This window comes from Mustela erminea, chromosome 7, assembly GCF_009829155.1.
Source record: "Mustela erminea isolate mMusErm1 chromosome 7, mMusErm1.Pri, whole genome shotgun sequence".
Taxonomy (NCBI): Eukaryota; Metazoa; Chordata; class Mammalia; order Carnivora; family Mustelidae; genus Mustela; species Mustela erminea.
Genome location: NC_045620.1, coordinates 111,951,681 through 111,977,889, shown reverse-complemented (window position 1 = coordinate 111,977,889; position 26,209 = coordinate 111,951,681). Strand labels below are relative to the sequence as shown.

Here is a 26,209-nt window from a genome sequence, read left to right as displayed (position 1 = left end):
CCTCATACCCATCCCGTTTTCCTCTTGCCCCTGCCACACTGATAACCGTCAGGCTAGGGGAGGGCTGGCCTCCCAAACCTGTCCACATCCAGTTATCTTACACGGCCTCAGTGTTGCCAGGACAATAAGCCTAAATTACCTCCATGCAAACCACATTCCTTCATTCAAAATAAAGCCAAACACATATCAACCCTTCAGTGGCTCCCAATCTGCCAAATAAAAAGCCAAAGAACTTAGCCTCACATTTAAGACCTTTTATAATCTGGCTCCAATCCAGATTTCCCCTGGAACTCCATATTCCCTTTTACTCTCCAAAACTAGCCTATTCACTAACTCCTCTGTTCCCCCCAACACACACACACACACACACACACACACACACACACACACCCCTTATCTTCCTATTTCCAGGGTTTTGCTCATACTGTCCACCTACCTGCATGCCCTCAACCACTGCCCTCCTCTTGACCTATTCAAGTACTGCCCTCCAAAGCCAAATGCAACATCCTATCTTCGCTATCTACCATCCTATCTCTACTACCTCTTTGATCTCTATGTAACTAGGGCTTTACAAGTAACTCACTTGCTATTTCTTTGATGCCTTGTACTCTTGGCTAGTTTTGCTCATGTTTGCTTCACTAGACTGTACTAGAGGGTATAAATGAGCCTCTCTGGTGATCTGCTGCTACTGTTTCATCCTCTGACTCGCAACTATGTGCACAGCAGACAATTAGTATCTACATTTGATTGACGAACTGGTTAAAGATATTATGCATTTGCTCACTCAACAAATAATTACTGAATCCTATACGTGCTAGGCACTGTTACAGACACCAGGGAAATATAAACGAGCCATACAAATTAAAAACTTCTGCCTTCATAGGATTTACATTCTCAGGAAGGAGAAATAGAGTTTTGGTTTTTTTTTTTTTTTTTCCCCAAAGTAAGCTGTAAAAATGTTAGAAAGTGCTAAGTGCTCTAGAGAAAAATCAGGAAAAGAAGGAGTATAAGGCAGGGTGGAAAGTGGGCTGTGATTTTACATAGAATGATCGGGGAAGGCCCCTGTGAACAAGTAACATTTGAGCAACAACTTGAATGAGACAATAGAGTGAGGTATGCAGATATCTGGAAGAAAGTTCTGGACAACGGGAGAGCAAGTGCTAAAACCCTGAGGCAGGAACTCACCTAGAATATTCAGGGAAGAACAAAGAGGCTAATGTGAGGTAAAGGGTGGTGGGTGGTGCATAAGAGGAGTTCAGCTGGAAGAAGCCTGCCAGCCTTTCAGGGAGTTGGGCTGATATCACTGGGGAATGGAGCAGAGGAATGACAAATCTGACTTACATTTGAAAGGATCCACTTCCATGGTCATTGAGAATAGGCAGATGGGAAGAGGCAGAAAGACCAGTCAGGGTAATTTAGGATGGGGATGACCTTGGGAACAAAAGTCTTGAGGAGGGGTAGAACAGCATCTCAGACACCAGATGTTAAGTTGGAGGGACACATGGGGAGACTGAGGGAGCAATTAGACAAAGGGGTCTAGAGTTCAGGAGAGAAAATGGGGCTGAAACCCACGTTGGGGAGTTATCAGTGTACAGACGGTATCCAACTATGGGAGCAGATGAAATCCAGGGAGTGACTGTAGACAGAGATAAAGTCCAAGCACTAAACATAATAACCTATCAAGACTGAGAAGGAGGAGCCTGTGAGGCAGGAGAAAAACAAGGAAACCGTGAATGCGTCTGTTGGGAAGAGACTGTGTGCTTGAGAGAGTAATCCATGTTTGTGAGGAACATGGCATTGACTTGACTTAGATTACAGAGGCTAAGGGAGGGAGTTTATTTTCTCACTCCTTAGGGCAGCCGTGGTTGGGCAAATTTTAGGCAGGGGTGCTAAGATAAACAAGGATAGGCTACAATTTTCCTAAAAGTAAAAATAAAATTTTGACAACACAATATCGAGTTCTGTTTTCTACCCTCCCCCCAAAAATGAAAAAAGCCTAGTGATAATCAAATGAGAACAGGGTTTGTCAATCTTGGCACTACCGACATTTGAGCATTTGAGGCCGGATAATTCCTTATCTTGGGGGGCTCTCCTGTGCATTATGGGATGTGTAGCAGCAGCCCTGGACTCCAACCACTAGGTGGCAGTAGTAGACTCCTTCACCTCCTGGTCAGAAAATGCCAAATGCCCCTGCAGGGCCAAATCCGCCCCACCTGACAACCACCAAGTTAGACCAAGAGGTCCATGAAAGCCAAATCTCAGTATACTTGAAACATCCTAACTGCTGAACGCATCTGTTAATTTCTGCTGATCATCTAATTCTGCTGATAATCTCTTCCCCAGACTTCTTAACAACCGGCTGATTTGGGAGGTTCTCACTGTATTCATTACCCAGAGTGAAGAAAGCAAGCAAGTAGCTCAAAAATGTACTTCTAATTTTTTTCAATATAAAAGATATGCCCCCAAATCTACCCAGTTCAAAAATGATCATCTCTGCCCACACTTGTTCATAGCAGCACCTATTCATAAGAGCCAAGAGGCAGAAGCAACCCAGTGGTCCACCGAAAGCAGATAAACTAAAGGTGGTATATCCATGACAGTGGAAATTCTGACACACGCTACAACATCAGCATTATGCTGGAGAATTTGCACAACGATGGGAATGCACTTCATGCTGTGGGACGGTACACTGAGACATGGTGAAGATGATAAATTTTATGTTATTCTTTCTACAACAATTTCCCCCCCCCCAAAAAAAAAAAGCACACAGGCTCTGCGGTCAGACTGTCTTAAGTTCAAATACTGACAAAATGCTCAACAAGGTATCCGAGTCATAGTAAGCTCCTCAGTAAACAGGAGGAACTGATTACAAAGTAGTATTTTCACCAGAATCCTACCAAGTCAGTGTGCATGTCTGTCCGGACCCACGGTTGACAGTAATGTGTGCATTTGATTGGTGAAATTGGAAAACAGTTATAAAGAAAACATGGTTTAAAAAAACGATCATTTCTGACAATAAAATCATTTTACCAACTGAATATCATTAAGCATGAAGTAAGGTTAATTTCTTCCCCCTCAAAATTAGGCCCTCTCCTGTGGATCTGTCTTGTCACTTATTTTAAAGATCTAGACTCTTTTTGTACTATTTTTTTCAAACCTCAAAAAAATTTTTTAAACATTTAAAAATGTGTATATATATAGACTTTATCTTAAAAGATCAATAATCCATTCTAGATGTTACCTTGTTTCTAGGAGTTTTGCTTCCATTATTGATTTCCACAGTCCCCTGCCCAGTCCTACAGGACTGTAATTCAGACTCCCATCCATTTCATCCTAACATATCTGCTGGAAACAGAACCTAACTACCATAGCTGCATGTGTATTAAGGACAGTGAAAGGAAAGAAATAACAAAATAAAACAGATAAGTCAATAACAGAAACACAACAGAAAGCATCTAAAAGAAGACCAATGTTCTCGCTGATGAGCAAGAAACAGTGATCGGCAGAGGCTCCCTTCTCAGCCTGCAAAGCGAAGCTCACTAGGTAGGAGGGCAGGAAACAGGTACTCGTTCAGTTAGAAACCAAAGCAAAGAAAAACCTAAGTGCCCAGAGCAGATGGGGCTTTCCTAACAGTCTCACCTGCATGGGGTTGATCTTCACTGAACGCTCAAAGCACTCCACACATTCTCTGAACTCTTTGTTCCGCAGATGAAGGAGGCCTTTGGAGCGCTGGGCCCGAGCGCTGCGGTGGCGGGACAGCTCCCAGGCCCGGTCGTAGCAAGACTGGTCTCGAAGGACATCTCCGAGCAAGCAGTATAAACTCGGCGTTTCTTTCTTCTCCAGCTCTTGCCTAAGGATTTCTTCTGCCTAGAAATAATGAAGAAATAACTGAACTGCTTAGAGTGACAAATGGCTATTTATTTTTTAAAGCACATATACATCTTTATCCCACAGGATCCAAATGTTTCTTTTCAAAGTTTGAGATGACCCACTTATTTCCTGCATCTGAGACAGAGGCAGAATAAGAGAAAACAACTATGGTACAGGTGAAAGAGAGGAACAAGAAGAGGCGAATGCTGCTTTACTGGCATCTGGAATTCTCCAGAATCCTCCAGGAAAGAAAGGCACGAAGGAGAGGTGAGAGCAGCCTCTTGAGTTCACCTCTACCCCAACAGCAATGAAAAATAGGTTTTTCCTTTTTTATGTTATTTATTATTTGTTTGTTTTGTTTTTCCTTTCTTAAAATGGCATGCTCAGAGAGGCTGGGATTGCTGAAACATTTATAAAAGAAGGAGGTGGGTACAACTTCATAGTCCCTGCTTTTTCTCAAAGATAAAAACTGCCATCATAAGGGCCTCCAGACAGTCCACTCACTTTAGGAATTAAAGACCATCCTCAGTATATGGCACAGGCTTGGGTATGACTCGCAGAGGTCCACCTCATCAGCTGAACTAATTCTGGACTTGTTACCCCTACTACATCCACCCCGGCCCTTTACCCCTTGTTTCTGATCAGTTTCAACAGCATGCTAGCAGCTCTGCTTTCCATCCTCACACACAAACACCTTCCCATAAACAGCAGTGGAGTCACCAAAGATGCCAAGACAGCCAGGAAGCCATTCTATTGTAGTTAACATGATACTTTAGGATTCGTGATTTACATAGCTGGCAATCTTAAAGTTAATATAGTTGATTCGCTTTAGGCTGCACACCGCTAGAATTCTTAAGCAGTCCAATTTTTGCAAAGTCTTTTTAAAAGATGGTTGCATATTGCACTGTACGTTAACTAAAATTTAAATAAATTTTTTAAAAAGGTGGTTGTGCTTCTCAAAGGATCTTTGAGATGCTAGCTCCTCTGCACTTCTGCAGGGGTTACGGGTTATGTAGGCTTTTTAGGCCTAGTCTGAAAAGGGAACCAGATTTTATTTAACAGTTTCCAAGTAAAAAGAGTTCTAAATCCCAAATAGCCAAAATACACATGACATTTTCAAATAACATTCCTGTAGTTCCTCTATAACAGATGACACAATAGTTATTACTGTATTTAACCATAACTCTGTAAGGTCATCTAAGTGTCCAACACATGTATATCTACATATACGTCTACAGTATCCAACCGAATTACATGTACCAGACTGCAGGATTTTTGCTGAAATGATCTTACAGTGTAGTTGAAGGCATTTCTAATGGTGATATGGCATTGAAACCTGATATCCACACCCTCCCAGAAATTCTGAAGGCTATCCCTCAGAAAACAAATATTTGTGACTAGCTATCTGATCTAGTTGGATTTGAAGATATGAGGAGCCAGCGATCATTAGCGGGTGTAACACTGGTAGTCCATGATGTCCAGAGACAAAAGAATTTCTTAAATTATCACCTGGGGAACTCAGAATAAAGCACCAACCTAATGTAAGGCTTCTGTGAATTATGTGATAGGACCCTGAGGCTACCAGATTGTGAGGTGAGCTGGCCGCTTCTAAGTTCACTGAACAGCTCAACAAAGGAAACAATGTTCAGTATTTTAAATCCTCAAGGTCAGAAAACCAAGGAATGTCTATGATTCCTAAAGGAACTTCTTTTCCCTTGTACCTGCCAACTTAGGACAGTCAAAACTCTGATGTAGACATTGCTCCTACATGACTGCTGACTGACAATACAGGACAAAGTCAGTTTCACTAGATCTGTGTGCAAGTTAAGGCATTTTGGTTGGGTTAATCAATTGTTTTAGCCATTCATTTTCCTCCCTGTACTGCCTTAGCTATAAAAGGCATTTGGTTATTTTTCGGTGATTGCTCTGGTGCTAATCCTGCACGTCTTCAATTTGTCAAAGTTCATTTAGAGTTAACATTGTATCACCTCACCTTTTTCACGTCACAAGTGGCCCAGTCAAGCCCTTCCTAAATTTCTGTTCCACAGAAAAAATGAAAGAGAAGTGATTCCTGTTGTTTTCAGCCTCTAAGTTTTGATGTGGTTTGGTTCACAGCAATAGTAACTGCAATGATTGTTTAAAACAGGAGGGTTACTCTAGTACTACTCCCTTCATCTTGGTCAGCAGAGGCCAGCGATCATGAAAGACAAAGACCTAAGAATTTAACTAAGGACATTGGGGATGAGTCAGATAATAGAAATCTCCAAACCCTACTGAGTTTCCAATACCAGTGAAGCAGTCCTCCCCTATCTGTTAAGACTCGTGCTACTTTGCTTAAAGACAACAGAATGACTTACTGCACCTCAGGGAGGTACCCTGCAAGAGAATGCCAATTCCCTTCATACCTCCCCGTTCCATCCCTTACCGCCTCCATACACGTAAGTAGACTTTTACACGAAGAGAACCACAAGATTTTATTATTTTCTATAGGGGAAAATCTTGGATCATGGGGAAAAGGAGATTCTAAGGGGGATAGACCATAGATAAATTGTGGATCATGATTATAAGCAATTAAGGTACTCATCAGAAATTTCTGATTCACAGGACTAATTCAAGCAGCTGAAGATGGTTCTAAATTATTTGCTTGACTGCCAGACTAAAACCTGGACTCAAATGTGGCCAAAACTAAGCTGAGATGCCAGAAATCCCTTGGTGTGATGTGGAGGAAAGAATCCAACAAAGGCTGTTGTCAGTTTATTATTTACAACCTGTTCACCCATCCCAATGTCCTCCAAGAGGGCCCAGGGGATACTCCTTTCATCTGGGCTTTGAGAAATACATTGTATACGGAGCATAAGCATTTTTGAAAAGTGCTATATAGATGCCCTGTGTAAGCTGGGGGGGAAATCTTGAAGATTCCTCAGTTGAAATGAGCTTCCTAAGCTCAGTGAGGATTGTCAGAATTCAAGGTAACAGACAGCTGATAGCACTTAACCCCTGGAAGCAAGATGAGTGTAGTTGCTTGCAACAGTCACAGCCAGAGTAATAATGAAAATAGTGTAACAAGAACGGACCTTAGGTGGTGCCTGACTGATCAAGAAGCCTTAGGACCAAATTATATGTACAGCCAACTAAGTCCAAACTTGATCTATATAACATTAAAAAAAAAAATCTAGGTTTGGACACCAGACATCTGACCCAAGTCACCATTCTAAACCGCTGTTTCTCACCCAATTGGGAGAGAACTCCTTGAGGGATTTCAGAGTCAGAGCCTCTTTAAAAACTTAAAGAAGGAAGGAAGAAAGAAGGGAGGAAGGATGGAGGGAGGGAGGGAGGGAAGGGGGGAGGGGCGGGCCAATACTGACGAAGAAGGACCCCACTATAATGTAACTATCATATAAACTAATTCTTCTCTTGTCATCCCCAAAGACATAAACTTTAACATTTGCCAGGTAATTCTTTCCTGAGGGAGAAGAAACACCTGTCTTATCAGGATTGGTAAGTTCTTAGTTAATGCTATTCCTCTGGGACCCAGAACATCACCATGATGAGTCAGTGGGTTTATGGGAGTCAGTAGATCCCATGGTAGGCCTAGTAAATCATATGTACAGCTATGTCAACTTGCTTCAGCTGGAAACTATGATTCCCCAAATCCCTTCCCCTTTAGACTTTGCATTACAGTTGGTCAGTGGGGAATTTGTTGGGGATCTGAAAGGCAGAAGTAAAGCAACAGCCTTTACTCTTGGAAGGTGGTTGTGGTTAATTATGTTGTCACACAAGATGCAAAAGATGCCCTGTGGATTCCAGCTTGTCCTTTGCTCTATGTATCCAGCCCATGCTACTGATTGTGGACCCTGCCAACCAAAAGCAGTCCCAGGACCACCATCAGACATTTCACTGGGGACCCACAGGACTGGCAGCTCCATATAGACAACAGCTTTCCACAGATCTCTCCACAAGTTCCTCTTCCATGCTTCCATTTCAACGGCTGGAAGGCCTCAGCTTCTCTGATTCCCTAGTGAGTTCTGACTTAGCCACTATGCCAGTGCTTTGTGTGGTCTGGGAAATGATTTCTTTCCCTGATAACTTCTCCTCCCTCTTACAGAGCTTCAGTTCTCCAGCTTTCCCCATGTCTGCATAAGATCTAATTCCTTTAATATGCCCCTTGATGACATCCCCGAACTACTCAAAGTGGCTCTGCTTCCATCAACAAAACCTGAATGGTACAAATTTTTTCTCATTTTTTGCCTTTTACACTCCTTATGTGTCCTCCCATCTGATAATGATTTACATATTGATTTTTATCCAATAGGCATTAAATGTATTATCTCAATCATAGAGTAAGTCTGAGAGGTAGACATTAATATGCCCATTTTTAATACAAAGAAATAGAAGTTTATATTCCTTGGTCAGCTGGTCATTCCAAAACCAAGAGATACTAAGTTGACAAATGGGACCTTAATTTTAGGTTCCATACTTTTCCTATATTCCACGGGTGGGTATCAGCAAAAATGGTGGTCTAAGAACCTCTGAAAATGCCCTACTCCATAAAAGCAACAAGAAGACTGGCAAAGAGTATTAGAATTAACTTTTTTGATAACCCTGGAATTGATCATTGATAACCCTGAAAATCAACCAAAAACTTGAAATAATCCAGACAATGTTTATTCCACCCCTCCCCCTAAAAAATGCTGATATCTTGGTAAGATTACCAAGTTTGTGTGATTTTAACTTGCACCATTCCTATTCCATTTTCTCCAACTCTGCAGTAGCCTTGAACCAACAGCAGGCAATCGTGGTGATTGGTGGCCTGGCAGCCACCAGAGGTTAAAGAGTGGGATTAGAGCTCTTCTGAAGTCTCATTTCCAAAGAACTGTCATTATCTGACCTGGCTGGTGGTTGCTTAGAAGAATCCACTTGGAAGGTTGTCTATGACTGAGTTTATCCAGTGATAAACCTCTGAGTTCATACAGTGAAAAGCCTTTGCCTAAAACAATTACAACGGGTTAATTTTGTAGCTGTCTCAAGTGGTAAATAAAATGTGGGACAAACAACAGGCTAACCAAAAAACTTAAAAATGAAAAAGGAAGTAAGGAGTACCTAAGGGCTTTGAAAGGCTCCAATGTATTCATGGGAATCCAGAAGGCATGCGTAGGGTATTGCACATGTTCAGGATAAGACCTGAGAAAGCTGTAAGCTCTCACCTCAGGCTGACTCAGAGGCTTCGCACCAGAAGTCAGTGAAAGCTAAGACAGGGCTGTTGACTGCCTGCCTCAGTGTTAGAAGCATGCTCCCAACACACACACACACACACACACACACACACACACAGCCCATCAGCAAAGACTGGGAGACCTGTTGATTCTGGCATTCAAGGAATATTCTGTCCAATCATTAGCTGACCATTAAGCTAACCAACCTGAGACTTCAGTGGCTGCACAGGACAAAGAACATAGATTTTACAGAATTAATCAAGAAATATCACTAAACAAACAAAAATAAATCACAAACAGCAATAACAAACTGATTTCCAGAGTTGTCACATTATATTATTTAAAATGTCCAATTTTCAACAACAATTTATAAAAATATGCAAAGAAGCAAGAAAGTATGGCCATAACACAAGAGAAAAAAGCAATTAATAGAAACTCACTGAGGATTCCCAGATGATGGGCTTAACAGGCACTTAAAAACATACTATCTTAAATGATCCCTCTGAACCTTCTTCAAGGACTAAAAAAATAACACAAACACACACACACAAAGTAGTGATACCTGCCTGGCTCAGTAAGTAGAGCAGGCAACTCTTGATCTTGGGGTTGTGAGTTCAGTTACTTAAAACTAAAATCTTAAAATAAAATTTTAAAAAAAGTAAAAATGACAAGGGAATTAAAATGGCACAGTAAAAAAAAATACCCATTTAACCAAAAAGAAGGCAGTAATAGGGAAAGAGAAAAGACATAAGACATATAGAAAATAACAAAATGACTAATATACATCCTACATTATCGGTAAATAAATTAAATGTAAAAGGATTAAGTACAACAATCAAAGGCAGGAATTGGCAGAAAGGATAAAAAAATGATCTAACCAAATGCTTTCTACAAGAGACACCCTTTAGATTCAGACACACAAAAGGGATGAAAAGGAAGGAAGGAAGGAAGAAAGGAAAGAAGGAAGTGGAGGTCAAGTACACAGGAACCAAAAGAGAGCTGGAGCGGCTAAATTAATAGACAAAATTCACCTTAAGACTAAAATTGTTAATAGGACAAAGAAAGTATATTTTAATGATAAACATTTATCCATCAAGAAGACAAAATTATAAGTAGACATTCACCTAACTATGAGACCCAAATCACATGAAGCAAAAACTGACTTCTCTAAAGGGAGACATACACAATTCATCAATAATATTTGAAGACTTGACTTTCCAACCTTGGATAACAGTATTATAGTTATATAGAAGATAGAAATAGAAGACTTGAACAATGTTATAAGCCAACTAAGCCCAAAAGACATCTAAAGAACATTCCACCCAACAGCAGCAGAACACTCTCCAGGATATTCTACATATTAGGCTGTAGACAAGACTCAGTGAATTTGAAAGGACTTAAGTCATACTTAGTATCTTCTCCAACTATGATGGGATGAAATTAGAAATCAATAATAAAAGGAAATTTAGGATGGGTGTTGAGGAAGGCACGACTGAGATAAGCAATGGGTATTACACTGAACTAATAAATCATTGAACACTACATCAAAAACTAATTATGTACCATAAGGCTAACTGAGCATAAAAAATAAATTTTAAAAGAAGAAATTTAGTAAGTTTACAAATTCATGGAAATTAAATAACATAGTCCTAAATAACTAATAGGTCAAAAAAGAAATCACTGGGAAATTAAAAACATTGAGATAAATGAAAACATAATCTGATAAAACTTACAGGATGCAGTGAAAACAGTGTTTAGAGGGAAATTATAGCTGTAAATACCTATTTTGAATAAGAAAAAAGATTGCAAAGCAATCATCTAATCTTTCACCATAAGAAACTAGGGAAAAAAAGTAAACACAACCCAAAGAAGCTGAGGGAAGAAACTAAGAAAGATTAGTGTAAATAAAAAAAGAAATAAACCAAAAGTTGGTTCTTTGAACTGAAATTACTAAAATCAGAAATGAAAGATGAGAAATTACTACCAACCTTATAGAAATAAAATGGATTATAAGGAAGTACTATGTTCCACAGGTATCCAATACAAAAAACAGGATCCAAGGTTCAGAACTTCAGGTCATACCCTTTAAACACCTGCATGACCTAAAACTACCATTCTACAAATATTTATTCTACTTCTAACTGCACTGTAATATAGACTGTAAAGATCATGTTGTATGTCCAAAGACATACAACAAAGACCTAGTGCTGGCAACCTTGCAAAGACAAATATACAAGTGAAAGATTAAATAACAATCATGAAAACCTTCACATTTGAAAATGCTAAGTTACTGAGGATTTCAAGTACTTCCTTCACCAACTTGTATCTATCTAAACTCTTACAAAAATGAGGAACACTGAGAGTGAGTGGTATGCAACCTCTTGTTACCAAACAATATCAATTCTGGGTATTCTATTCACTGAACATGGGTCTCAAGGGCCAAAATGGGGTAGCTTCCTGAAGAAATTATGAAACACAAGAGCAGCTTCCTGGGCATGATGGTAGAGGAGTACAGGACTGAAATGACACCAGGTCGCAGGAATTCAGCTAGATAGTTATCAAACCATTCTGAACATTACATACTCAACGAGATCAAAGAGAGGAAGAGCAGCAATTCTAGTAACAGAAAATCAACCACTTTCTGAAAGGTAGGATGTAGGGAGAAGTGAATCTGAAGCAATGGGAAGATGGACCACAGGGGGAGAGGCCAGCTCCCGGCAAGCAGTGGAGCAATGGAGCACAAAATCCCAACTTTTAGAAGTCAGCTCCACCGGGATGCCTGGCTAGCTCAGTTGGTTGGACAACTGCCTTCGGCTCAGGTCATGATCCCAGAGTCCCGGGATCGAGTCCCGCATTGGGCTCCCAGCTCCATGGGGAGTCTGCTTCTCCCTCTGACCTTCTCCTCGCTCATGCTCTCTCTCACTGTCTCTCTCTCAAATAAATAAATAAAATCTTAAAAAAAAAAAAAAAAAAAAAAGAAGTCAGCTCCACTGAGGGACATTGCTCCAGAGGCAAAGCGGAGGTGGAGTCCTCACGGGGACAGTGTAGTCTCAGGTCCTGCAGGGTCACAGAAGGATTGGGGGTGTCTGAGTGTAGCAGAGCTCACAGATATCAGAGCAGGGAAGCCGGCTACATAGACAGAATCAAGGAGTGAGCTCTCAGCTTGGGGTTACCTTAAACTGTGATCCAACGCACAGTTGGTCTACTGCTCTTTGAGCAGAGACCCCACAAGTGGCAGATCCAGGGAGACCCCTCTGGAAGAGCCGAGTGGCAGATCAGCTGGGTTTGGAGACTCCAAACGGGGCTGTGTGCCAGAGACATAAACGCTCGGTCACAGGCCAGGTAGCTCGGAGCGCAGCCGGAGACAGGGAGACGAGAGTGATGAGCACTTTTCTCCAAGGACATACTGGGGAAGGGGGCCCCGAGCTCTTGGCTCCTCCAGGCTGGAGACTGGGAGGCTTCCATTTGTATTCCCATCTTCCAGAGCTCTACGGAAAGAGTTCTGGGAACAAAAAGTCCTGAGAGCTAACTCGAGCAGATTACTTAGCCAGCCCCTGGCAAGGGCAGCGCAATTCTGCCTCAAAGACATCTCAGAATCAGGACAACAGGCCCCTCCCCTAGAATATCAGCAAGAGCATCCAGCCAAGACCAAATTTACTGATCAAGGAGAACAGTGGAATTCCAGAAGAGGGTAAAGCAAAGCATGGAATTCATGGCTTTCTCCCCATGATCATTTAGTCTTACAAAGTTAAATTAAATTTTTTTAATTTTATTTTTTTCTTATTTGAATTTTTTAAACTTTTCCTCTTTCCTCTTTTAACATTTTTGTAACTAGTTTATCTTAACAATATTTTTTTTTTAAAAAAAAAGTCTTTTTAAACCTTCATGATTATAGTCATATTTTATCCTTCATTGTATTTAACCTTATTTTTTTATAAACATATAGAGTTTTTTTCCTTAAAAATTTTGGGAGACAGTTTCTCCTAATAGATCAAAATACACCCTAAATCTAGCACACAGCTTTGTTCTAGTCTCCAGCCTGAGCACATTCTCTCCCACTTTTGTTTTTCTTCTTTCTTTTCCCAAACAACTTATCTTATTAATTCTTTTTTTAGAATTTTTTTTTAAATTTTCATTTTTACAGTCATATTCCACCCCTTCAGTGTGTTTACCCTTATTTTTGTATATATATAAGTTTTTCTTTCTTTAAAATTTTGGGAGGCAGTTTCTTCTAAGAGACCAAAATATACCCAAAATCAAGAAGGTGGCTCTGTTCTACTCACCAGTCATATACATATAATTATGTATTATTATATTATATTATATAAATTATTACATATATATTATATATATAATATATATATGTTTTTTAAATTTTGTACCCCCTTTTTTCTCCCCCCAGTTTAGGGTCTCTTCTGATTCAGTTAGCATTCATTGTTCTGGGGTCTTTGCCACCCTTTTAGTATTTTACTCTCTCGTTCATATATTCTTAACTGGATAAAATGACAAGGCAGAAAAACTCACCACAAAAAAAAAAAAAAAAAAAAAAAACCAAGAGGCAGTACTGACGGCTAAGGACCTAACCAATACAGACATTGGTAATATGTCAGATCTAGAGCTCAGAATGACGATTCTCAAGGTACTAGCTGGGCTCGAAGAAGACATGGAGGATATTAAAGAAACTCTGTCTGGAGAAATAAAATCCCTTTCTGGAGAAATAAAAGAACTAAAATCTAACCAAACTAAAATCAAAAAAGGAATTAATGAGGTACAATCAAGAATGGAGGTTCTTACTACTAGGATAAATGTGGCAGAAAAGAGAATGAGTGATATAGAAGACCAAATGCCAGGGAATAAAAAAGCTACACAAAAAAGAGACAAACAGGGCGCCTGGGTGGCTCAGTGGGTTAAGCCGCTGCCTTCGGCTCAGGTCATGATCTCAGGGTCCTAGGATCGAGTACGGCATCGGGCTCTCTGCTCAGCAGGGAGTCTGCTTCCTCCTCTCTCTCTCTCTGCCTGCCTCTCTGCCTACTTGTGATCTATCTCTGTCAAATAAATAAATAAAATCTTAAAAAAAAAAAAAAAGAGACAAACAACTACTGGACCACGAGGGGAGGATTTGAGAGATAAGTGATACCATAAGACGAAACAAGATTAGAATAATTGGGATTCCAGAAGAAGAAGAAAGAGAGAGGGGGGCAAATATTAGCAAAAATATATTTTGCTCTAATATATTAGAGCAAATTATAATAGAGAATTCCCCTAATATGGCAAAGGGAACAAGCATCAAAATCCAGGAGGCACAGAAAACCCCTCTCCAAATCAATAAAAATAGGTCCATACCCTGTCATCTAATAGTAAAACTTACTAGTTTAAGTGACAAAGAGAAAATCCTGAAAGCAGCTCGGGACAAGAAGTTGGTAACATACAATGGTAGAAATATTAGACTGGCAGCAGACCTATCCACAGAGACCTGGCAGGCCAGAAAGAACTGGCATGATATATTCAGAGCACTAAATGAGAAAAATATGCAGCCAAGAATACTATATCCAGCCAGGTTATCACTGAAAATAGAAGGTGAAGGAGAGATAAAAAGCTTCCAGGACAAACAAAAATTAAAAATTTGCAAACACCAAACCAGCCCTACAGGAAATACTGAAAGGGGTCCTCTAAGCAAAGAGAGAGCATAAAAGTAGTAGGCCAGAAAGGAACAGAGACAAATACAGTAACACTCGCCTTACAGACAATATGATGGCACTAAATTTATATCTTTCAATAGTACCCTGAGTGTAAATGGGTTAAATGCCCCAATCAAAAGACACAGGCTATCAGAATGGATAAAAACACAAAACCCATCATTATGCTGTCACAAGAAACTCATTTTAGAGGCAAAGACACCTCTAGATTTAAAGTGAAGGGGTGGAAAACAATTTACCATGCTAATGGACATCAAAATAAAGCTGGGGTGGTAATCCTTATATCAGATCAATTAGATTTTAAGCCAAAGACTATAATAAGAGATGAAAAAGGACACTATATCATACTCAAAGGGTCTGTCCAACAAGAAGATCTAATGATTTTAAATATCTATGCCCCTAACATAGGAGTAGCCAACTATATAAACCAATTAATAACAAAATGAAAGAAACAAATCGACAATAATGCAATAACAGTAGGGGACTTTAACACCCCCCTCACTGAAATGGACAGATCATCCAAGCAAAAGATCAACAAGGAAATAAAGGTTTTAAATGACACACTGGACCAGATGGACATCACAGATATATTCACATCATTCCATCCCAAAGCAACAGAAAACACATTCTTCTCTAGTGCACATGGAACATTCTCCAGAACAGATCACATCCTGGGTCACAAATCAGGTCTCAACGGTACCAAAAGATTGGGATCATTCTACTAAAGAAAAAATGGGTCAACCAGGAAATTAAAGAAGAACAGAAAAAATTCATGGAATCAAATGAAAATGAAAACACAACTGTTCAAAATCTGTGGGACACAGCAAAGGCAGTTCTGAGAGGAAAGTATATAGTCATACAAGCCTTTCTCAAGAAACAAAAAAGGTCTCAAGTACACAACCTAACCCTATACCTAAAGGAGCTGGAGAAAGAACAGCAAAGAAAGCCTACACCCAGCAGGAGAAGAGAAATAAGAAAGAGCAGAAATCAATGAAATAGAAACCAAAAGAACAACAAAACAAATCAACAAAACTAGAAGCTGGTTCTTTGAAAGAATTAATAAGATTAATAAACCCCTGGCCAGACTTACCAAAAAGAGAAAGGACCCAAATAAATAAAATCATGAATGATAGAGGAGAAATCCCAACCAATACCAAAGAAATATAAACAATTATAAAAATATATTAAGAGCAACTATACGCCAGCAAATTTGACAATCTGGAAGAAATGGATGTACTCCTAGAGACATGTAAACTACCAAAACTGAACCAGGAAGAAATAGAAAAACAAAACAGACCCATAACCAGTAAGGAGACTGAAGCAGTCATCAGATATCGCCCAACAAACAGGAGCCCAGGGCCGGACGGCTTCCCAGAGGAGTTCTACCAAACATTTAAAGAAGAATTAATACCTATTCTCCTGAAACTGTTCCAAAAAGTAGAAATGGAAGGAAAATTTCCAAACTCATTTTACGAGGCCAGCATTACCTTGATCCCAAAACCAGACAAAGTCCCCATCCGAAAAGAGAATTACAGATCAATATCCCTGATGAACACAGATGCGAAAATTCTCCTCAAAATACATTAAAAGGATTATTCACCACGACCAAGTGGGATTTATTCCAGGGCTGCAAGGTTGGTTCAACATCTGCAAATCAATCAATGTGATACAATACATTAATAAAAGAAAGAACAAGAACTATATGATACTCTCAATAGATGCTGAAAAAGCACCCTGCATTCCTCAGTCTTCTTCCTCGGCCTCTCCAAAATGCTCTATATGCTCCTCCTCCTTCCACTTAGCCACTCAATTTACATAATTTATTATCAAATAAAAAACAATAAAAGATATGCCCAGTGTACATAAATAAAGCACAAGGGCTTATAACATCTCTTGTGCAATATCAAAATATGGGTGGCCAGAAATCTCCACAGAATGCAAAAGGTTTGGTATTCCTGGCTATGGGCTGCTACTTCCCTATGGGAAAATAGAGATGCATGTTTTTATAGACTACAAGAAATTTGTCATCTAAAGATCTATTAAAAAGGATAAAACAGGGTGCAGTTAAGTGTCTGACTCTTGATTTCTGCTCAGGTCTTGATCTCAGGATTGTGAGTTCAGGCCCCATGCTAGAGCCTACTTAAAAAAAGGAGGGGGGCACCTGGGTGGCTCAATGGGTTAAGCATCTGCCTTTGGCTCAGGTCACAATCTCAGGGTCCTGGGATTGAGCCCCACATTGGGCTCTCTGCTCAGTGGGGAGCCTGCTTCCCCCTTCTCTCTCTTCCTACTTGTGATCTCTCTCTCTCTCTGCGTCAAATAAGTAAATAAAGTCTTAAAAAAAAAAAAAAAAAGGAGGGCGCCTGGGTGGCTCAGTGGGTTAAAGCCTCTACTTTTGGCTCAGGTCACAATCTCAGGGTCCTGGGATCGAGCCCCGCATTGGGCTCTGTGCTCGGCGGGGAGCCTGCTCCCCCCATCCCTGCCTGCCTCTCTGCCTACTTGTGATCTTTGTCTGTCAAATAAATAAATAAAACCTTAAAGAAAAAAAAAAAAAGAATAAAACTACATTCCCAAACACAAAAAGGCATATATAAATGGGCAACTGGCTACAATTAAACTGAGTTGCTTGTGGGAATCCTGTTAGCTGCAAACCCTGAAGACTATTTCTCTACCCAAATATACACACATATCGAGGCTGTTACAACAATCTGTTTTATTCTGTAACTGATTATTATTCTAATTATTATTCTAATCATAACTAATTATTATTCTTAATACAATTTTGTGGCAATAACTACACCAAGTGAATCTCAGTGTAAAATGACATCAGCTGAGGCTTAAGTAGAACCTATAGTCATGGCCAAATTCACGCTCCCCCTCCTGATAATGGCACTGGTAAGTCACGCTGCTTAGAGCAAGGGTCCCACACTCAAATGCCCAGAGATTCTTGCCAGTTTTTGAGATTATGAAGCAGGCTGGGGAGTGAGCCCATAAAAGATAGAACCACTGCTGAATTCCACCCGCGTAGTACAATAATGTGGGAACGTGGCCTCGTGTTTCCACATTGTTTGATTCTTTAAGAGAAGCCAAACAAAATACTTCCAGCGATGTCAGATTTAGGGTATTAAACTTCCACCTTTAGTGGACAGCAAGTGCGCGTTCTCCTACCCTGCGAGCATTTAGGGGCTGTTAGTCAGAAAGGCACTTCAAACGCGAGCACTGCTTATAAACGTAGGACTCTGAGCAGGGTAACTAGTATCTTGAGAGTCTGTTCTTCATTTGTGCCTCACCTACAAGAATGAGGTGTGAAATCCCCTAGCTTTTTGTCAGGCGCACAGTTAGCCCTAAGCGAATGTTTGTGTTCTTCTTCAACTCTCTCCACTGGAAAACCAGATTAGAAAGTAAGATGCCTGAGGTTTCACTGCTAGAAAGACAGAAGTAAACAGAAACAGCTTCTAGGGATATTACAATTTTCTGTAAATAGTCACGTTGGTCGACTGTGTATAGTTCCTCCCACAGAAGAAATGCTGTCGTCAACTGCTGAGTAAGTGATTATGTACCTGAGTCGAGATGACCAGAGGAAGTGAGGTCAAAGGGGAAAGCTTATGATCACTACAAAGTTAAAGTTAAATTTTTCTGCATAAGCTAATTTCAACTAAACATTATTTTTTATGAAAGTGTGTAGAGACTCATGGGAGGAGATCCTAGAGATCTCCGAGAAAAAATCTGTACAAGATACCAACTAAGTGGACTACTGCTTTAGAGAAGGACAGCAGAGGGAGAAATATTTAGCTCTCAATACGATGGCCAGATAGAATCTGGAATCTGGACATAATTCCATCTTAGCACCTGCTCTATTATACTAAAATATTCTATTCATGTGGATCTGTAGTATCAGGCTATAAGCTCCTTGGAGGTAAGTTCTGTCTCTTACTTCTCTTTGGTATCCACTGCTGGCCCTTCCTAAGGATCCACCTAAGATCCTTAGGAAACACGAGTAGCCCTTTGTGACTTTAGTGTGATTTTCAGTTGAATTTATCCAACTCTATAAATGATGGATAAATTTTAAAGACATAAAACATTCTTCCCATTGGGAATAGAGGGAGAACTCCTTCAGGGGACATGACCCAGCTAACATCAATACTGAGGATGACTAAGACGGACTTACCTAACAAGTTAGTTCTAGTGAACAGAGAGGTCACACAGCAGAACCTGAATTTCACAGCCCTTATAACTTAAGTGGCCATACCTAGGAAATGGTCGCACCTAGGAAATGACTTGTTAGGACTAAGAACATTGAGAAACAACTTTTTTTACCGATATGTGTAAAAATGAAGTTCAATCTCTGGTGAAAAGGGAGATAAAACAGTTCAGGAAAAGTATTCATCCTCCGGTCAGAGCAATCATCAAAACCAAGTGCCCTTGTTGGCTGTGATGTATGCCCTGATTTTGTGAATGAGCTAAAGTCATTAATAACTAGAATGTGTGACAAGAGTGACCTGGCCCTCAGCTGATGTGACGTCTGCTCAGAAATGAGCTCTAGACCCAGATACGCGCTGACTACAATGGGTGTCTTTGAGGACTGCAGAAATGACAGCATCAGGCTTAACGGCTAGAGGCTTGTTCCAAGAGGATGGAAAAAAGGCAGGCTAAGAATTTAAGGTCCCTCTAGTGGTCAGATCTGGCCACTTGACAACAGCTTTAGGTTTTAAAAAGTGTGTTTGTGTGATTGTGTGCATACAACTCAAACAACTTTGGGTGTCATTTATTCCAGTCTTCTCCCCAGTGGCTGAGCAAAAATGCATCCTGATGTTTGCAATTGTAGAGGCTGGCTCCCAAAGACAGGCAGAATGAGGGCGCCTAGGTGGCTTAGTCGGTTACACGTCCAACTCTTCGATTTCTGCTCAGGTCGTGATCTCAGGGTCGGGAGATCAAACCCCGCACTGGGTGTGGAGTCTGCTTAAGATTCCCTCTCCTAGCAGAATGGCAGTTTGCTCCTCATCTAAATTCTGGTCCTATAAGCAGTAAATGAGAGGGGAAAGCGCGGAACCCTTCATCCCACCCCAGTAGTTCGCCCCCAGTAACCTTCTTCTATGTGGCAGTGCCTGGTCCTATCTACTCTCTCACTGAGCCAACGGCTCACTAATTGCTTTTTACATTTATGCGTCTGACAACACCACATTCTGGCTTGATTTTCCAAAGGGAACTTGCCAATATAAATACTCCAGGTCCAAGATAAAACAGAGTAATTAAAAACAGGCCTAGTTATCCAATTAGCTGCTCATCTCCTAGTTGCATTACCAAGTGACAGAGTATATTTTGCCTCTTTTTCTCATTCAAGTGGGCACAACCACAGGTTTTGGCTTAAAAACTGAACATCTAATTTCTTTCTTTTTTTTTTTTTTTTTTTTTTAAGATTTATTGTGTGTGTGTGAGAGAGAGAGAGAATGTGTGCGTATTAGTTGGGGGGGGGGAGGCAGAGGGAGAGGAGAAGAGAATCTCAAGCAGACTCTGCACTGAGCATGGAGCCCAAAGAGGGGCCCAGTCTAACAACCCTGAGATCAAGACCTGAGCCGATACCAGGAGTCAGCCACTCAACCGACGCGCCACCCAGGCGCCTCCCGAACATCTAATTTCCAAGGGATGAACAGCCCCAGTGAGAGGCAGGTATGGAGAAAGGAGTGTAAGTTTAAGAGAAAAGGAAGGTCTAAGCTCCGATTTCAAAATGTGCCACTTACTAAAGCTAATCAGCAAAGTGGTAAAAACAATTCAAACTTTGTATGTTGTTACATTAAAGAGATTATTAGAGTAAAAGATTAAAATGGGAGGGGAGAGAGCTCCTAATTTGTTTTTAGAGAGAGAATACATGGCAGGAGTTGGAGAAGTTTCTTTTGTCATATATAAAGTGCAAAGGGAGTATCTACTTGATTTGCTTCAGTGCAATAACTATTCATAATGAAAGACTACAGGTCATTTAGCAAATATTTTGAAGACTTACCATGTGCCATGCCTGTGCTACGTGTTGGGGAGACCTCTCTAAGTACTATAGCTTATATACTATACAAAATAGCTTACAGTTTATTAAGTGAAGTAAGTCAGCAAATGGGACATCTCAGTAGTTTGGGTGCCACAGGAGCACGGGGAAACACCCCAAATCTGAGAGGGAGGTAGGCGGGAAAGGTCACTATGGAAAGTAATCACCAAAGAAAAACTTAAAGAATAAGTAGGAGTGAGCTGTAGGACAAGTTCGGGATGGGCAATAGCACATACGAAGGTCCTGAGGTGAAGCAATGCTGCAAAGTCAAGAAATTATAAGTAGTTTCAATCTTGTGGAAATTTGAGCACAACCTCAATGAGCAAGTACTAAGGGGGATGAAGCAGAGATAAAAGAGTAAGGGGATAATGCAGTTAGCCCTGTAAGCAGGAGTCAGATCATCAAGTGGTCTGTAAACCATCCACGCTAAAGAGCTTAATCCTGGAGACAAAGGGAGTTACTGAAGAGTGGGAAAGACCTGATCAGATTTATTTTTCAGGAAGATCACTCTGACTGCAGTGTGGGAAAAGAGTGTGGGAAATCTTTCATGTCACATAAAGAAACTAATTTAGAAGAAACCTTCCCCAAGGTGCCTGGATGGCTCAATCGGTCAGTTGAACATCTGACTCGTAGTTTCGGCTCAGGTTATGATTTCAGGGTCCTGGAATGGAGTCTGAGTCAGGCTCCATGCTCCTCGAGGAGTCTGCTTGAGAATTTCTCTCTCTCCCTCTCCCCCTATCCCTCTCCCCAGCTTATACGCTCTCGCTCTCTCTAAAATAAATTAATTTTTAAAAAAGGAAACCAGAGTGCCTGAGTGGCTCAGTCATTAAGCATCTACCTTCAGCTCAGGTCTCCTGGGATCCAGCTCCACATCTGGCTCCCTGCTCGGCGGGAAGCCTGCTTCTCCCTCTATTGCTCCCCCTGCTTGTGTTCCCTCTCTCGCTGTCTCTCCGTCAAATTAATAATAAAATCTTAAAAAAAAAAAGAAAAAAGAAACCTCCCTCCCACCTCCCCCCAAACCCAAACCAACTGCTAAAAGAATCTCAACTGTTTTAGAAATAAAACATTTACTTGTAACGTAAAGGAAAAATTTTAAAGAGCTAATGGCTACAATGATTTGCAAACCACAGCAAAATAAAATATAAAGCTCTGTAATCTCGGGTAAGCTTGTTTGCTAGGAACAAGAGGAAAAAAGAGAGGTCCTCCCCCTTACCATTCCACTCCCTTTATGCCTACCTCCCGAAGGCAGTTCATACCAGCTCAATCTTTGTCTTTCATTTAGGGACCAAATTTGTGCACCAAAACAAGAATTTGTCCATAGGCTTGGGGAAAGTGCTAGAAGTGTGCCAGATAACTTTAAAAAACTAAATGCTAACAGATGAGAACCAGTTCTGATCCCAAAGTCAAGCAAAATTAATCGAAGCTATTTTGCCAGTGGTCATTAAATAATGAGAATTTCTGTTAAGTAGCAACGAAATTAGAAAGTCTGAGACCCTACAGTAATAGGGTGCAAGCACAGAACACGATAATTAGGATTAGATACTTTCTTGAATTTGCCTTTTAAAAATAAATTATGCCAGTAAGCACTAAATGCAAGGATTAAAATTTCGCAAACTTCTAGTTAAATCAAATGTGGTGACAACTACTGGCACATGACCAAATACTAAAAGAATCTCAGCTGTTTTAGAAATAAAACATTTGCTTTCAGCTTGAAGCAAAACTTTTTAGGGTCTCTGGTTAAACTGATCTGCAAATATAGCATAAGAATAACAGGTAAGGGAAATCTTTTATGTGACAAATGAAATGCTTAATCAACCCTTAAAATAAAAAATTTGGGGGATGTTTGGCTGAAACTCACAAAAGACTTTAAGACAAGGTAAATGACTACACATTCCTAAAAATTAAGAAAATTTTCTAGAATAATTAGAAATTATTCTAGAAATGGAAATTAATCATTTTCACAAGACAATGCTTAGAAGATCATGTGCCAATTAAGAGAACAGTAATACAGTGGCGCCTGGGTAGCTCAGTGGGTTAAGCCTCTGACTTCAGCTCAGGTCATGATCCCAGGATCCTGGGATCAGGCCCCACATCGGGCTCTCTGCTCAGCAGGGAGCCTGCCTCCTCCTCTGTCTCTGCCTTCCTCTCTGCCTACTTATGATCTCGGTCTGTCTGTCAAATAAATAAATAAAATCTTTAAAAAAAATACAATAAATAAAAAAACAGTAATACTACAACCACTTTAGAGGACAGAGTCAAATCTATTCTTTGAAAGGGATCGATTCCTTACTTTTTTCTTCTGCAATTAGAGAAAGTCTCAGCTTTCCACACTTTCTAAAAATAATTACATAAATTTAGTACTTCAAAACATCCTTGTAGGGGTGCCTGGGTGGCTCAGTGGGTTAAAGCCTCTGCCTTCGGCTCAGGTCATGATCTTGGGGTCCTGAGATCTGGCCCTGCATCAGGCTCTCTGCTTAGCAAAGAGCCTGCTTCTCCCTCTCTCTCTCTCTCTCTGCCTGCCTCTCTGCCTACTTGTGATCTCTCTCTCTGTCAAATAAATAAATAAAATCTTTAAAAAAAAAAAAAACATGCTTGGGAGCTTGGAAGCTTGGAATTCAACTTAATTATTTCAAAAATCACTATTTCCAAAACTACTGTAATTTTATAGTTAGTGCATTTATTTAGTGACCAGTGTAAAGGACTAGCATAGTGAAGAATGACACAATGGAAAACACATCAGACTGAAAATCAAGACACTCATTCACCCACTTATTCCTTTGTTAAGCAGCTGAATCCTGCTTTAGTGCCAAGCTTACAGACACTAAAAAAAAATAAATAAATAAATAAATAAATTCTCAAAGAAACATAATACTATATTTCATCAAATTTGGGACACTATCAATCATGAGACAAACTTCTAACTAATAAAGAAAAAATGCTTTCAAATAAATGATGACATAATGCCTTGAATGAATCACATCAGCATCTCGTTGCTTTGATATTTTTTAAAATTCTATTCAGAAAGTCTGGTAATTTTTCCTGCCTTTAATACATTGCTTGACATTTTATTTTATTTTATTATTTTTTTTTAAAGATTTTATTTTATTTATTTGACAGAGAGAAATCACAAGTAGGCAGAGAGAGAGAGAGGAGGAAGCAGGCTCCCCGCCGAGCAGAGAGCCCTATGCGGGACTCGATCCCAGGACTCTGAGATCATGACCAGAGCCGAAGGCAGCGGCTTAACCCACTGAGCCACCCAGGCACCCCATTGCTTGACATTTTTAAATGGCAACTTTTTAAATACACACACACACACACACACACACACACACATATATCTCTACAAAACACAGCTTCATCTACTAGGGGTGTCCTTTCTTGGCTCCCATAAAGCACTTAGTTGTTATTTTTGAAGAAAAGCAAATGAAACTGTGATGATTTCCCTAAAGACAAATGCTTATTTCACAAATACAAATTTACATCTCTCTACTTTGTTTCTGTCCTTTTCTGTGTATTCAGTGACTTTTTTGTTTCAATGCCAAATCATAATAAAATCTTTCATGAAGATATTCTAAATGGCAATTATATCTACCGTATGTAGCAATGATACCAGGTACATAACTGTTGAAACGACGACACTAAACAGAACTGGGACTAAGTGTGGACAAGCACGGGCAATGACAACCGGTCCACATGCCACCTGACAGCCAGCAACCGGAAGATAGATAACATCAAGTGTGAGACACATTCCAAATTCAGAGTGAAAAAAATGTATCTTAGAGTCACAGCAGTGAGAGCAACCAACACACGTGGAGCACTGTGAGGAAAGGACCATTCTACCTACTTGATAGATGTTACAAAATGAAAACCTGTACAGAGGTAAATGAGGAAACTGAGTCATGGGGAGAGGGGGGCAGGCAGGGGTAAGTTGCCCAATACCACAAATCTAGCACGTGGCAAGGCTAGCAAGGGGCTTCTGGAGCTAATAATCAGGAACTGGCTTTGTGACCCTGAGGCAAATCTCTGGAGATGCCTGTCCTTATTGCCAAACGGAGGGAGCTGGAACAGATGATTACGGAGTTCTTTCCTGGGACGAAAATATTAAAATTCTATAATCTTCTACAGTAAAACTTTATTCCCATGCTGGCTTCTCCTTACACTAATACAATGCAAACCTTCACTGCCGTAAGTGATTAGTGAAAGGAATGTAACTTTTACTACTGGTCTAAAATAAGACATACTTAGGAAGGTGTTTCAAAAACAGACACACATGTACTTGTACCACTATTTCTTTTTTTTAGGGCGATGATAAAAAGTTGACTATAGAAATAAATGAGCCAATGTGTGGGTTTTACTCTGCTTGTGTACTACACTTATGATAGAAATTGAGTCATTTCAAAACTTAATCCAAAATTAACATATGACTTCAATGTGTCAGTTTCAACAGATACAAGGCAGAACTCCTTATTCTTTAAAAATTTTTTTCATTTATGATGGGGGAAAAACCAACAAATTAATAACAGATATAAATATTGCAACATTTTTCCTCTTGAGCCAATTTAAGGGTGGAATTAAATGTGCATTACATACTTGACAACTCTTCTGCCCTAAGGAGGGTGGGGGACCACACCTTTGAGATTTCCTTCTAAAGGCCCACCCAACTGCTCTCCCTCCTAGGTAACCCTCCCTTCAGCCCCACAAACTCTGATCATCAGGCAACCCAGTGATGCTTAAAATAATTCATAATATTTCACGTTGAAGTTGTCCTCAGGAAGAGAGTTAGCAAAGGAAAGAGATCAAAATACAGAGTCTTTAACACTGCCATTATTCACCCCCAAACAACATACATCATATCAGTTTTGGCCTGCTTTTCTCTTTTACCTATACACGTACATGTATACTCATAAAATTATTTGCCCCAACAAAAATCAGAGAAAACATTAAAAAGATTTCTAGCAGAAAAAGTGAAAAAAAGAGAAAATAAGTGAACTACCAGCAAAAGTGGGCTTAGAAAAACAAAGCAAGTGAGAAAGATGCCCCCAAATAGAAGGCTCTTATCAGTACTCAGAATATTCCTATTACATACCTTCCCGTGTTGCCCAGCTCTCTCGTAACAAATGACAACATCCTCCCACATTTCTAGCTTCTCGAATATCTGAAGGGCTGAACTCGTGCATCCCAGTTCAAAGAGAAAACTTGCAAGTTGGCGCTAGAAGAATCAAGTTAAAATAAGGAACATTTCTTTATGTAAAGAAATTCCTGTTTCACTTGTGGGTGTGCTAACCTGCCATGTTAAGGGTCTGCTTACTGTAATAAATACATCATTTCTACAATTTGACCTCAACTAATTAGAAATTTGCAATGACTCAATCTTTACCTTTACTTGAGCAAGTTTCTTT

The 26,209-nt window shown here is 40.1% G+C and overlaps 1 protein-coding gene across 2 annotated transcripts in view; it reads right to left on the bottom strand.

Moving 5' to 3' along the window:
- TTC27 (tetratricopeptide repeat domain 27) overlaps positions 1-26,209 on the bottom strand; it is a 174,353-nt gene that overhangs the window by 55,539 nt on the left and 92,605 nt on the right. For both annotated transcript variants that reach the window (XM_032352961.1, XM_032352960.1), the window contains exons 12-13: positions 25,897-26,019; positions 3,640-3,867 (exon numbers count right to left, since the gene is read on the bottom strand). In XM_032352961.1, coding sequence (XP_032208852.1) covers positions 3,640-3,867; positions 25,897-26,019 — 351 coding nt within the window. The remainder of the gene's footprint in view (positions 1-3,639; positions 3,868-25,896; positions 26,020-26,209) is intronic.